Below are 13,778 nucleotides of genomic sequence, written 5' to 3' on the forward strand. Positions count from 1 at the left end.
ATGGGGAGCTTGCCAGGCTCTTCCCTGCAGCCAGATAATCTCGGCTCTCCAAGAGGATGGCTTCATTTATCACATGGCACTTGTGATAAATGCCTACATTAAGATGTAAATAATAAGGCCACCTTGAACAAAGGAAGGGCCACATATGCTGCCCAAACCTATATGCTGTTTGTGCCTACATGGCTGAGCACATGTGGTATCTGAGCACAAGTGTCGCCCACACCTCCTCTCTTGAGATGTGTACTTTCATGCCTTCATGTCTAATGCTGGGATGTGTGTAGGGCTCTCTTGACCCTTGGAGAAACCTGTGTTCTCTCTTGAGCACATTACTCTCCACTCCACTTTCTCTTCCTCCTCTCCTTCAAAAACCTCCAAACAAAATGTTTTACTTCAAAAAAAAAAAAGATGTAAGTAATAGAGGGAATTAGACTTAGGTATATGGGATTTCATGCTCTCTTCCCAATAATTCTGTAAATCTAAAATAATGGGGCCCCGGGTTCGATTCCCGGCATCTCCATATCATCATCATCATCATCATCATCTTGTTGATCATCGAATTTCTCGAATGGTCTGTTACATCTCCATTAATCCTAGCCCTGAGATTTTAGAGGCCTTTCCTTACTCGTCCTTCCCAACGATGCCTCATTGGAGGCTCTTTCAGGGTCATGGGAATGAGACCCAGCTTGTTACTGTTTTGGCATATGCCATGGGAGTTTTTGAGGCTCTCCCACGTGGGCAGGAAACTCTCGGAAGCCTGCTAGTAAGATGTCACCTCCGGGAGCTTGCTTTTAAATCTCTGGATGTTGGCCATTGATGGGATTACATGAGTTGGGGGGCGCTCGGGGTGGGGGGGCAGTCCCTGGCTGTGACTGCCTAGCTACTGGAAAATGGGAAATATGGGCAGAAGAGGCCCAGTCCCGATCCAAGCAGACTTGGAGGTCTCAGCCCCGGGTCTCACATACCTGGGTTCCTCTGCCTGTACCTTCATGCGTGAGCCTTGTCTGAACGTGTGGAGAGGGGCCTTGAGCATGGCTGTGGCTAGGCTCCAGAGGTCTTTGGCCAAGGGAGCTCTGCTGGGGGTGGGGTGGGGGGTAGGGACACTGGAGCCCATTCCCTCTGAGGGGCCCCAGGGAAGACAGCCAGGCTCGAGGGCAAGAGACTCTCTGCGTTGCTCTCTTCCAGGAGCTTGCTTTTAAAAGTCTCTGGATGTTGGAACTCCAAATAATACAATATATTATTCCAAACCTCTAATTTGAGGTACATACACCATCTTTTACAATATGCTATGCTGAGGATCAAATCAGCATTGTTAGCTGTGTTGCAAGCTCTTTAACCCCTATGCAATCTCTCCGGGCTCGTACTATTTGATTTTTATCCAGTACTCAATCTAATTTAAAACTAATTTAGCAATTCGTATGTATTACATTAGTATATTCTTTTTATTCTTTTCTAACTCTTTTTTGCTAGGTTAAGTAAATTCTACTTCTGTCACATCTACTAGTACATCCTTGGTCTCTGGTTGCAGATGGTGCCTCTAAGGACACATACACACACACACACACACACACACACACACACACACAATAATTAGGGATGGGGCTCAAAGTGCTGAAAGTTTTTACATGTGACTCTCATGTGCTCTGATCTCTGGCATTGCCTGGTCCCTTGATCATTGCCTGGAATGCCTCTCTTATTCCCCCCTCCCCCCACCCAAGTATCTTTTAATAATACTTAGAGTAATATGGACTAAATATCTCATTCTGAAAAACGGGAGCCTGTTTCTTTTTTTTTTGCTTTTTGGGTCAATACTGAGCGATACACAGGGGTTACTCCTGGCTTTGTATTCAGGAATTACTCCTGGCAGTGCTCCAGAAACCATAAGGGAGGCTGGGGATCGAACCCAGCTTAGCCACGTGCAAGGCAAACACTATACCTGCTGTACTACCACTCCAGCCCCAAGCCTGCTTCTTTCTAAAGACCATTTAGAGATGGCATGAGCGGTACATACTCCAGTAGAAAGCGTAATGCCATGCTGTAATGGAAATGATCCAACAATGTCACCCACCATTAAAAAATGCTGATATGTTGTGCAATCTACCATCCTAGAACATGGATTAGGAAGAAAACCTTAAGACCATCTAGTAGAAATGCCTTTCAAGTTCACAGTTCACTTGAAATCTACTTCACTTCACAATCCATTATTCATATAATTTCTTGCCCACACCTGGTGATTCTCAAGAGTTATTCCTGGCTCTAAATTCAGGAATTATTCCTGGAGGTTTTCGGGGACCGTATGTGGTACCAAGGATCGAATCCAGGTTGGCTACATGCAAGGCAAAAACCCTACTAGCTGTACTATAGGTCCTGCTCCCACATATATTACTCTCACAAAATATCACCCACAGTAGCAGGCAAGTTATATATTCTATTAAATAAATATACTATCTTTAGTATAGAAGACAGACAGCCAGACACGCAGGCAAGAGACTCTCTGCATCGCTCTCTTCCAGGAGCTTGCTTTTAAGTCTCTGGATGCTGGCTTGCTTTTAAGACTCTGCAGCCAACATCCAAAGACTTAAAAGCAAGCTCCCGGAAGAGAGCGATGCAGAGTCCCTGGCCCACGAGTGTGGCTGTCTTTCCCAGGGCCTCTCAGAGGGGATGGGCTCCGGCTTCCCTTCCCGCTCTGAGCAGAGCTCCTGGCGGCCAAAGACCTCTGGAGCCTTAGCCACAGCCATGCTCAAGGCCCCTCTCCACACGTTCTGATGAGGTTCACTCATGAAGGTACAGGCAGAGGAACCCAGGTATGTGGGACCCGGGGCTGAGACCTCCAAGTCTGCTTGGATCGGGACTGGGCCTCTTCTGCACATATTTCCCATTTTCCAGTAGCTAGGCAGTCACACCCAGGGACTGCCCCTGGCGCCATGTAATCTCATCAATGGCCAACATCCAGAGACTTAAAAACAAGCTCCTGGAGGTGACATCGTATAGCCAACTTCTCCCTCTGGGAGAACCTGGCAAGCTACCGAGTTTCCTGCCCACATGGGAGAGCCTTGCAAACTCCCTATGGTGTATTCACTGCCAAAACCAGTTACAAGCTGGGTCTCATTCCCATGACCCTGAAAGAGCCTCCAATGCGGCATCGTTGGGAAGGACGAGTAAGGAGAGGCTTCTAAAATCTCAGGGCTAGGACGAATGGAAACGTTACTGAGACCACTCGAGAAATTCAATGATCAACAGGATGATGATGATGATGATGATGATGATGATCTTTAGTATAATAGGCAGGCCTTGCAAATAGTTGACTTAGGTCCAATCCCCAGCACCCCATATGGTTTCGAGAACTCCATCAGGAGTGAGCCTTGAGTGCATAGACAGGAGGAAGTCCTGAATACTGCTGGGTGTTTCCCAAAATCCAAGTGTGTGTGTGTGTGTGTGTTTATTTTCCACTTAGAAGGGGGGAAAAGCTGGCTGTGATTGTTTCCACTGACCATTAGCAAGTCATGGCTTAACATTTAAGAAAGCCAGTTCTACATTCCTCAGAAAGTTAGAAATTGGGCTCCCATTTTGATGCAGCAATACGTCTGGGAATATACCCTGTGGACCAAAAAACACACAGCAGAAACACCATCTACATTCCTATTTTCATTGTGGCACTATTCATTAATATCCAGAATCTAAAAACAAGCTGAGTGCCCAAGAACAGATGAATGGATAAAGAAATTATGGCACATCTACACAACGGAATACTACACAGCTGTTAGGAAAAATGAAGCCATGAAATTTGCTTATAAATGGATAGACATGTAGCTGGAAGCCTGCTTCATGAGCAGAGGGGAGAAGGCAGATGGAACAGAGAAGGGTTCACTAAGAAAATGATGGCTGGAAGAATCAGTCGAGATGGGAGATGCATGCCGAAAGTAGATAATGGACCAAACATGATGACCTCTCAGTGTCTGTGTTGCAAGCCAAAATGCCCAAAAGTAGAGAGAGTATGAGGAATATTGTCTGCCATGGAGGCAGGGGGAGGATGGTAAAGGGGGTATACCAGGGATATTGGTGGTGGGAAATGTGCACTGGTGGAGGGATGAGTGTTTGATCATTGTGTGATTGTAACCCAAATATGAAAGCTTGTAACTATCTCACAGTGATTCAATAAAATTTTTTTTAAAAAAAAGGATGGACATGGAGTATCATGCTGAGTGAAATGAGTCAGGATGGACAGATATAGAATGACTGCATTCGTGCTATATAACACACACATAAATAGGAAGACTAATATTCACAGCCAGGGAAAACGGGGGCCAGGAGGGCTGTCAGTGGTTGAAATCAACCACAAGTGTGTGGGGGGTGGAGGGTTGTTAAAGAAGGGACCAGTATGACAGTAATAGCTGGAAATGATCATGCTGGACAAGAATTTAGTGTTAAAAAGTAGGTACAGGGATATATTGATAATCTTTCAGTATCTGTATTGCAAACCACAATGCCTAAAAGGGGGGTGGGGGTGGGTGGGGAGAGAGACAGGGAGAGAAAAGTGCCTGCTACGGGGTGGGATGATGGGAGGGAAACTGGGGATACTGGTGCTAGGAAATGTACACTGGTGGAGGGATGACTGTTTGACTGAAACCTAACCATGAATAGCTTTGTAAGGGTCTATCTCACAGTGACTTAATACTGTCACTTCATCCCACTGCTCATCAATTTGCTCGAGTGGGCACCAGTAACGTCTCCACTGTGAGACTTGTTACTATTTTTGGCATATCGAATACGCCACGGGTAGCTTGCCAGGCTCTGCTGTGCGGTAGCTTGCTGGGCTCTCCGAGAAGGGCGGAAGAATTGAACCCGAGTCAGCTGCATGCAAGGCAAATGCCCTAGCCACTATGGCTATCGCTCATGCCCGATTTAATACAAAAATCCTAAGAGTTTTTGATTTACTACAAAAAAATCTTAAAAAAAAAAAAAGGCAGCAAGCATGCCAGTTCAACTGTTTTAGTGTCCCCAAAATAAATGCAACATACAGGCAACAATGTACTTGCTGTATGCAGCTGAGGAAACAGATTTGACACTGGTGCCACTACTTCCTTAGCTAGGAGACCCAAGCTATAGGAATACCACTGACTTGTTTCTGGGCCACAAACAACAGTGCTCAGGGCACCATCTGGGGTGCTAAGGATTGAACCCATGTCAGTCATGTGCAAGGCAAGCACCCTACTCATTGTGGTATTGTCTTGGATGTCACAGACTTCCATTCCTACTTCCTCCTCCATCAATCAGGGATAAAGGCCAATATACAGAAATTTATGTGACTGAGTTGTTTGTGAAGGACAAGTCAGTTCCCCAATGTGCTGATCCTTATGTAGTTACGTTCGCAGGGACATTAGGCACAAACCCTGATGACAGCCTTTCCAGTACACTGAAATACAGAATCTAACACCAATCACACCAGTTAAATTTGAATTAAGTTTAAATTTGATCTAATGTTAAGAACCCTTAAGTATGACAAATAACCCATGGCAAGTTCAGCTCAACAGAATTGAGTGAACCCCAGGAACACTAGGCGTGGCCCTCACAATATCAAAAAACTTATGTGCCTTGCATGTGGCCAACCTGGATCCGATCTCTGGCACCCCATATAATTCCCTGAGCACTGTCAGGAATGATCCCAGAACACAGGGCCAAGTGTGGCCCAAAAATCAAAACAAAGGCCAAGAGGAAAATCCATATTGGTCTTTGCCAAACTAGGATCAACAAATCACTGCTGAGTGTACTATGGGTACAAAAATTCCGAATGCACCTCTTCTGGATAGTCAAATGGTGTAATCTTTCCCAGATAATTTTAAGTTATTAAAACTCAAATGACATTTTAAAACTGCCAATTAAGTCCTAACTACAAAACAGGTTGAATATTGGCTGGGGGGATGTGGAGTAGCAGTAGAGCTTAAGTCTCACATAAACGAGGATCTGGGCTTGATCCCCAGCACCTTAAGAGTAAGAAAAAAAAAATTAATTGTAACATGAAAAAAGCCCTAATTTGAAAACCTAGAGGCTATGGGGTCAGAGATAGAGTGGGTGAGATGCTTGTGCCACATGACCAACCCAGGCTCAATCTTTGGCACACATATGGTCCCCTGAGCACTATCAGGAGTGATCCTTGATAACAAGTAGTATGGTCTCCAAATGAGGATAATCTCTCAAAATTTGACCGCTTCCTTTTCTTTGTGAAAAAACTGTCTTGGATTTACAGTAGTGTTCTATAAATACCCTCTACCTAGCATAGAGGGTTTCCAAACTAGACTGGAATACCTTTCAAAGATGCTCATTTCTCTTAAAGCAAGCGTTAAATATGTCACTAAATGTTAAGAAATTTTTCATCTTTGCTAGTGTGTGTAGGGGGGAGGGGAGTTCTCCTAGTCTGTGTTCAGGAGGCCCAAGGGTTCCTCCTGATGATTTTTGGCCAACCGAAGTGGCAGTTCAATGTGAGGATTGGAGGATGTGTTTCTTGGGTGCTCTGGTGCCAAGGATTACCAGGTCACAGGGCAGTGCTAAGGGAGCAGTGCTTTGGAATCATGTGGTGCAGAGGATCAAACTAGGATTGACTGTATGCAAGACATGTGCATTTCTTTAGCCTCCAAAATCTGCTCTTTAAGAACTAATTCAGTGATTACCACTTTGTTAAGATGTGATCACTTTTTCTCTTAGTTAAAAATATTTTCCCTATTTAAAGAAATTAAATAATGTTTTACAGTGCTTAGAAATCTGTGTGGTGCCAGAGACTGAACTGAGGCCAGCCACATACAAGGCAGGCACTTTATTCCCTGTACTGTATCTCTCCAGCCACTTATTAAAACTTTCCATTACAGAGGTTGTTATTTTGGGACCAAGAATGTAGCTTAGTGGGAAAGCATATGCTTTCCACATGAGACCCTGGATTCTGTCCCTTGCATGCTCTTCTCCCTGCAACTGTCATCTTCTTAGATTTTGGGGAATCAAAGTTCTATTCTAAGCAGGTATTTCCCTAGATTGTCCATTTAATCCTTCCTCCTCATTGTTTCCTTAGAAAACAAATCAAGTACAAGCAAAACCTTGTTCCATATTTCAGGAGACAAAAGATAAACCCAGATGGCAGTTTTCCAGATTATCTTTTGAATACTTCTGAAGACAGGTTAGTGTAACAGCCACCATGGGAAAAAAAGTTATTTGAAACTCATATGACTATTTATGAAGAGTTGTTTGTAAACTAAACAAGGTCCTCTTAAACTCTGACATTGCTTATACATCACTGGAGCTTGATTATATATAACACCAGCCAAAGCATGCACAAGTACATAATTAACTTTCCTACTTTTATAATGTCCATTTTATTCCATCCATTGGATAGCATTTACATCTGAGAGATGATCCATAAAACTGATCTATAGTAAAACACTGACTCTAAGATAAAGGTGCAATTTTGTACATTTCCAGGCAGTCCTAGACAACTGTATCACAATGCAGAAATACAGGTATCATTATACTTAAGAGGAAATTACCAATAAACTTCAGGAAAGTATTAAATTCACCTGTCCCTTAAAATGAGTATGCAATTGTTACAAAGCCATAATATATGATTTATAAAATGTAATTTTTATTTTCTGTTACTCTGCTGTTACATAGGGCATAACATTTTCACAAGGCGTTTGGGGGACTACAGTCGATGATTAGCAACACACAGTAGTGGTCCAACTCTCTAAGTCACAAGCACTAGACAAACTGGACACCCTCTCATATGTGCACAAATCTGCATGGAAAAGTACTAAAGTTTTAGACTTGGACTTGTTTTCTTTATTTTCCCTTTCTAGTGTATTAAGAAATGACATGCACTTTAATTTGCCAAAAGCAATGCTTGTATTCTGACAGCAACATGCTACTTTTATTACACACAGTAAAGTGAATACCAGAACTACAAAGGTAGGAGGTGTAAGTGAATTTTTATTGGGAAGGGAAGTTGTCAACTGAAACAGCAGCAAATGAAGAGTGAATAAGGAAACTCCCCATTGTCACCAACACACAAAGCCTCCAAGGTATGGAATAGGAGACATTTCAGTATGTGACCCCCAGCCCAGAAGTGTCAATGCTTTTGCATTCAATCTAATTCTTCGGGAATCCAACCAAAACAGAATACATTAAAAGCATAGAAAAGTTGCTTATTAAAAGGAAACCCCAAGAGTAAGAGAGGGATATAGAAATGAAGAAATTATGTATAACACTTTTAAATTGCAATTAACTACATTTTCGTATCTTCACAGTAATACAAAACACAGTCACTTGCAGAACTGGTTCAGATTACTTAAATATCAGGTACATTTTAAGTCCTCTACATAGGTGTTTGGACATTACTTATTTTTATATGAAATGAAGCTATTAATACTTTTCTACAGCAGTAACTGCACACCAGAAAGGCCAAGACAAACACAAATCAAGGAATGGAGTTTTCCCAAAGCTGCAGTGTGAAAAGACTAAACAGTTGATTCCATACACATGAATGGGTTTCTTTGCTAGAGAAAATCCAAATGGAATAAGGAATGGAGATGTGTAAAAAGATTTCTCGAGGGGAAGAAGGATGCCACCCTGTGTGCACTTAGTTCTCTGCCCCTTCTGCTGCATCACATTCTTCTCCTGCACTGTCTGATGTCCATAACTAGGGGGAAAAAAAGAAATCATATTAAGTTACTATTTCTAGATTAGATAATGATATTAAGCCCTCAAAATATTCTCTTTTTTTTTTTTTTGCTTTTTTGGGTTACACCCGGCTTTGCACAGGGGTTACTCCTGGCTCATGCACTCAGAAATTACTCCTGGCGGTGCTCGGGGGACCATATGGGATGCTGGGAATCGAACCCGGGTCGGCCGTGCGTGTGCAAGGCAAACGCCCTACCGGCTGTGCTATCACTCCAGCCCCCAAGCCCTCAAAATATTCTTTTGAAAGCACTACTGAAATAAAACTTATAAGACAAACAAAGCAGAAAATTAAGTAGAAAACCATGGAGACATAACTATTTTCAATATCTGATGAGCTAAACTGTAGAAAAAGGTTTACTTTGTGTTACCGCAAAAAATTAAACTTAAGAGGATGATATAAATCACAGGAAAGCTAGACAGGATATTAAATTATATATCAAAGATTCATCCTACTTTCTAGAATGAAGCACTAAAATAAATGAAATAGTATTTGTTGACAACGCTCACAAAATGAAATTCTTTTAAACCAATGCTAAGACATTACTGGCAATTTTAGAAAAGCTAGAAATTTAAAACTACTTCATTTTGAAATTTTTTTAATTAACAAAGGTTCTGTAATTTATAATAATGTTAATGGTTTCTTATGCACATACTTCCAACCACACTTATCACCAGTGCATCCACCTCCCTTCCCCAAGGACCCCAATACCGCTCCCTCTCACTCCCTTAGCCCCCTACAAACATTTCTGAAGCATTAGCTCTGAAAGAGAGAAACAATTAGAGGTAGGTAGAGTTTAACCTGCTGTAATTTTTCTCCCTGGCCCCCACAAAAGGTTCTTCTGCTGAAATTCTTTCTCAGTTTTGTTTTTGGGGCACATTCAGCAGTGCTCAGGGTTTAGTCCTGGTTCTGTGCTCAGGGATCAGGGATCAATTCTGGCGGGGATCAGGGGACCACACTAGGACCAGCTGCATGCAAGGCAAGAGCCTGACCCATTGTACTTTCACTTTGATCTGAGGATTATTATTTCTATTGCCATTTCACAAAGGCAGGAATTTCTGCTGACAGTGAACAAAGTATTTTCATCATTTCCCCACCTAGCAAAGTTGGATAGGCATGACATGAAAATTAATCTAGGGTTGGGAAAATAGCTTGAAGGACTAGGGCACATGGTTTTGATCAGGAGTAGTCACCAAGTACCCCTCGGTGTGGTCCCCAAGTAAAAATAAATAAAAACCCTTCTCCAATACTATACACACAATCATTGAGCAAAAGATAAAACACCAAAATGGGAGATAAGAAACTTTCTATTAAAAAGGATTGTACAGCCTCGAGCCTAAAGACTGTGATCCTGAGGTCTCCTAACCCATTTTGGCACCAGAGCGGCTTCTTGCAGCCATGCATTTTGACTGTGAACTGAGCTAAAATATTAGAAACCCAAAACCGAGCATCGCGGCCGTGCGGACTCAGAGTCTTCACTCTCAGCAATGAAGAGAAATTATTAGATGATGCCTATTCAGCAGGCCTGATTGTTGGGGAAAATTTCCAAACAGTAATAGTGAGTTCTGTATGGAAATATGGAATGTACTCAAAGTATATAGAGAATAAAGGGAATATCATTAGCTACTTAGGTGGGGGGCGGGGTGGGAGGGGGGTGTATTGGGGTTCTTGGTGGTGGAACATGTGCACTGGTGAAGGGATGGGGGTTTAATCAGTATTTGACTGTGACTTAAACCTGAAAGCTTTGTAATATTTTTTTTTCCACGGTGATTCAATAAAATATTTCTTATTAAAAAAAAAAGGATAGTACATTCTCCCAAATTATTTCTAGATTTCTGACATCAAATTTATCTGCATCTATGAAATAAGCTTAAATAACACTCAACCAATACTTTTTTTCCCTCCATTACTATTTCCTTCACCTGCCTTTTCAAGAAACAATGGAGAAAAACAAAAAAGGAAAGTGCGAGATTGAAGAGATACTACAGCAGGTAAAACACTTACTTGCCTTGCACACAACCAACCCGGGTTTGGGCCCTCCCATACCCTATGTGGTCTCTTAGCACACCAGGAATGATCCCTGAGCATGACTGGATACAACCCAAAACCAAACACCCCCCAAAAAAGAGGGAAAAATGATCAGTAAGAGACCTGGCCTACAAGAAGTGGAACAAACTGAGGTACACAGAGACTTCTATCAAATGACTATGTAATATAGTACAGTTTAGAAAGTAAAATTTGAACTATACAAACTTAATAATTTGTGTATTAATAAACCTTAAGCTCAATGAAATAGCTAATGTTAATCTTAGATTTCTGTAATCTTAGTGCCTTCTCAAGGATGTCTGACAAAATTCCCAGTCAACCTGGAGTATTAACAAGCACTTAATACTTTGTGCTTAGGACTGACTCCTGTTGGTGTGTAGGGTACCATATGTGATGGAAGGAATCCAATCACAGTTCAATGCATGCAAGGCAAGTAAGTTCCTTTCCTCCAGTATTACCCCTATGGTTCTGGAGAAAATGTGATTTTTAACTGTCCCCAAAGATAGGGAGCCTGAAATAAACTAAGTAATTTTGTTCCTAAGAAACAAATAAAATTAGAATGAACTCACTGTTAGGTTATCTCTAAGCAACTGCATGATGAGGGTGCTGTCTTTGTATGAGTCTTCATTCAGTGTATCAAGTTCTGCAATGGCCTCATCAAAAGCCTGAAAAACATTAATTAATATCCATGGTAAACATTTACATTGGAACAAACTTGTTAGCCCACAATTACAAACCATTTTTATGAAATACACAAACATTTACTTTAATTCTAGCAATTAAAAACAAAAAACGCACAGACAGATTTCCCCCATCTCCACTTCTTATTTAGGGGACACTTCAGGCAGTGCTGGGGAGCCAACTGGTACCAGGGATTGACCTTGACTTCACATGTGCTAGGCAATAGTGTCTCCACTTTAAACCATATCCCCAGCCCCTCAAAACTCAGTGTAATAATTCCCTCTTATTTCAAGTCTCTCCTGATTATGACCTGGAATTATAAAAGCTATAATCAAAAACCATGGATTTCTCGGATCTTTAACAGGATGTATGATACCGTGTGATATATCTAAACATGTCTTACCAACAAGATCTAGCATTTACTTGCAAAAACCCTTTTCTACTCACCACTTTTGAGAAATTTTAAAGAATACAACTATATACTAGTGAGTAAGCCTGGCAGGCATTCCTTTACAATCCATTATACTTTTTCATATTTCTTTGAATACTCTGGCCAGTGTGCTCTTTATAAATAGTATCACTGCTTATCATTGTTCTTAGGAGAGTTATGATATTCAGAGAGGTAAGGAGTGGTTATAAAGCTTAAAAAAAGGAATGAGTTATCCAAGTAAAATACCTAGAAATGAACATACCTGCTATCTTAAATAACCTTAACTCAGGAGGATACTTCTGGATACACAGCTTACCGTTTTAGCCAGTGTGCAGGCCAGCTCTGGGTTATTAAGAATCTCATAATAAAATACAGAAAAGTTAAGAGCAAGCCCCAGCCGGATAGGATGTGTAGGTTGCATCTCTTTCTTGCTTATATCAAAAGCTTCCTGATAAGCTCCTTGGGAATTATCTATCGTTTCTGTGAAGGGAAAAATAAGAAAAAAGAAAGCATGAAAAAGATCCTTCTAGTATTTATAGCACAGTAACATTTTTTCTTTTTTTGGCTTTTTGGGTTACACCCAGTGATGCTCAGGGGTAACGTTACTCCTGACTCTGTACTCAGGAATTATTCCTGGTGGTACATGGGGGACCATACATTATGATAGGGAATGAACTGAGTCAGCTGCGAGGAAGATAAATAGTCTACCCCCTGTACTATCATTCCAGCCCTAGCACATTAACATTTTTAACACACACTAGCTCTTGGTCCAAGTACCAGTTTTCTCTCTGTAGTCGTCTTGTAAAACCATGGGAGCAAACCCCAATATAATTTGTACTCTTTAAAAACTTATTTATAGGCCCATAAGATGACTCAATGGTTTAAGTGCCTGCCAACAAATATATGGCCATGAGTTCAAATTAGTGCCGTACACAACTGCTGAGGTGATCCTGACAGCTTAATTGGAACCATGGTGAGAAAGGGCAACGGAGAAGCTCAGTGGTGTAAAAACTGAAAAAACAAAAAACAAACAAACAAACAAAAAAAACCACACACAAGAAACAATACAAAACAAAAACATCTGTAGTGAGGCTCTGAGCCAAATCCCGGGTGCCACCACAAGTGATTCTGACATTTCCATCTCTGAGGCAAAAACAAAGATCTTCTCTTCATGTTGTAATTGTTTTACTTAGAAATGCAGTTATTTTTTGGGGCCGGAGCGATAGCACAGCGGGTAGGGCGTTTGCCTTGCACGCGGCCGACCCGGGTTCGATCCCCGGCATCCCATATGGTCCCCCAAGCACCGCCAGGAGTAATTCCTGAGTGCAAAGCCAGGAGTAACCCCTGAGCATCGCTGGGTGTGACCCAAAAAGAAAAAAAAAAAAAAAAAAAGAAAAAAAAAAAAAGAAATGCAGTTATTTTGATATGTATAAAAAATATCCCAGGAAAGCCAGAAAAGTGATAATCTGGCTGTAATACACCTTCCCAAGAGAAAGCACTTTACAAAAATGTGTCACTGTCACTGTCGTCCCATTGTTTATCGATTTGCTCGAGTGGGCACCAATAACGTCTCCATTGTGAGACTTGTTGTTACTGTTTTTGGCATATTTATTGAATACCCCGTGGGTAGCTTGCCAAGCTCTGCCATGCGGGCTAGATACTCTCAGTAGCTTGCTGTGCTCTCTGAGAGGGGCGGAGGAATCGAACCCGGATCGGCCTTGTGCAAGGCTAATGCCCTACCCACTGTGCTATCACTCCAGCCCACAAAAATATGTATGTTCAAAATTTTATTTTTGTGCCTGTCTTATTTAAGGAAAATACCGTATATGAAAGGCAGTTATCAAAGCGCCAATATACAGAACAAACAGACTCTGACCAGAGTTTTATTATTGGCCTAATAATGTTTCC

General features: G+C 41.6%; 1 protein-coding gene across 1 annotated transcript in view; it reads right to left on the reverse strand.

Moving 5' to 3' along the window:
* Positions 1 to 7,599: 7,599 nt before the first annotated feature.
* YWHAQ (tyrosine 3-monooxygenase/tryptophan 5-monooxygenase activation protein theta) overlaps positions 7,600 to 13,778 on the reverse strand; it is a 29,801-nt gene continuing 23,622 nt past the window's right edge. The window contains exons 4-6 of the mRNA XM_055122454.1: positions 12,187 to 12,350; positions 11,329 to 11,424; positions 7,600 to 8,674 (exon numbers count right to left, since the gene is read on the reverse strand). Of these exons, the coding sequence (XP_054978429.1) occupies positions 8,615 to 8,674; positions 11,329 to 11,424; positions 12,187 to 12,350 (320 nt within the window). The 3' untranslated portion in view covers positions 7,600 to 8,614. The remainder of the gene's footprint in view (positions 8,675 to 11,328; positions 11,425 to 12,186; positions 12,351 to 13,778) is intronic.

This window comes from Sorex araneus, chromosome X, assembly GCF_027595985.1.
Source record: "Sorex araneus isolate mSorAra2 chromosome X, mSorAra2.pri, whole genome shotgun sequence".
NCBI classification, from domain to species: domain Eukaryota; kingdom Metazoa; phylum Chordata; class Mammalia; order Eulipotyphla; family Soricidae; genus Sorex; species Sorex araneus.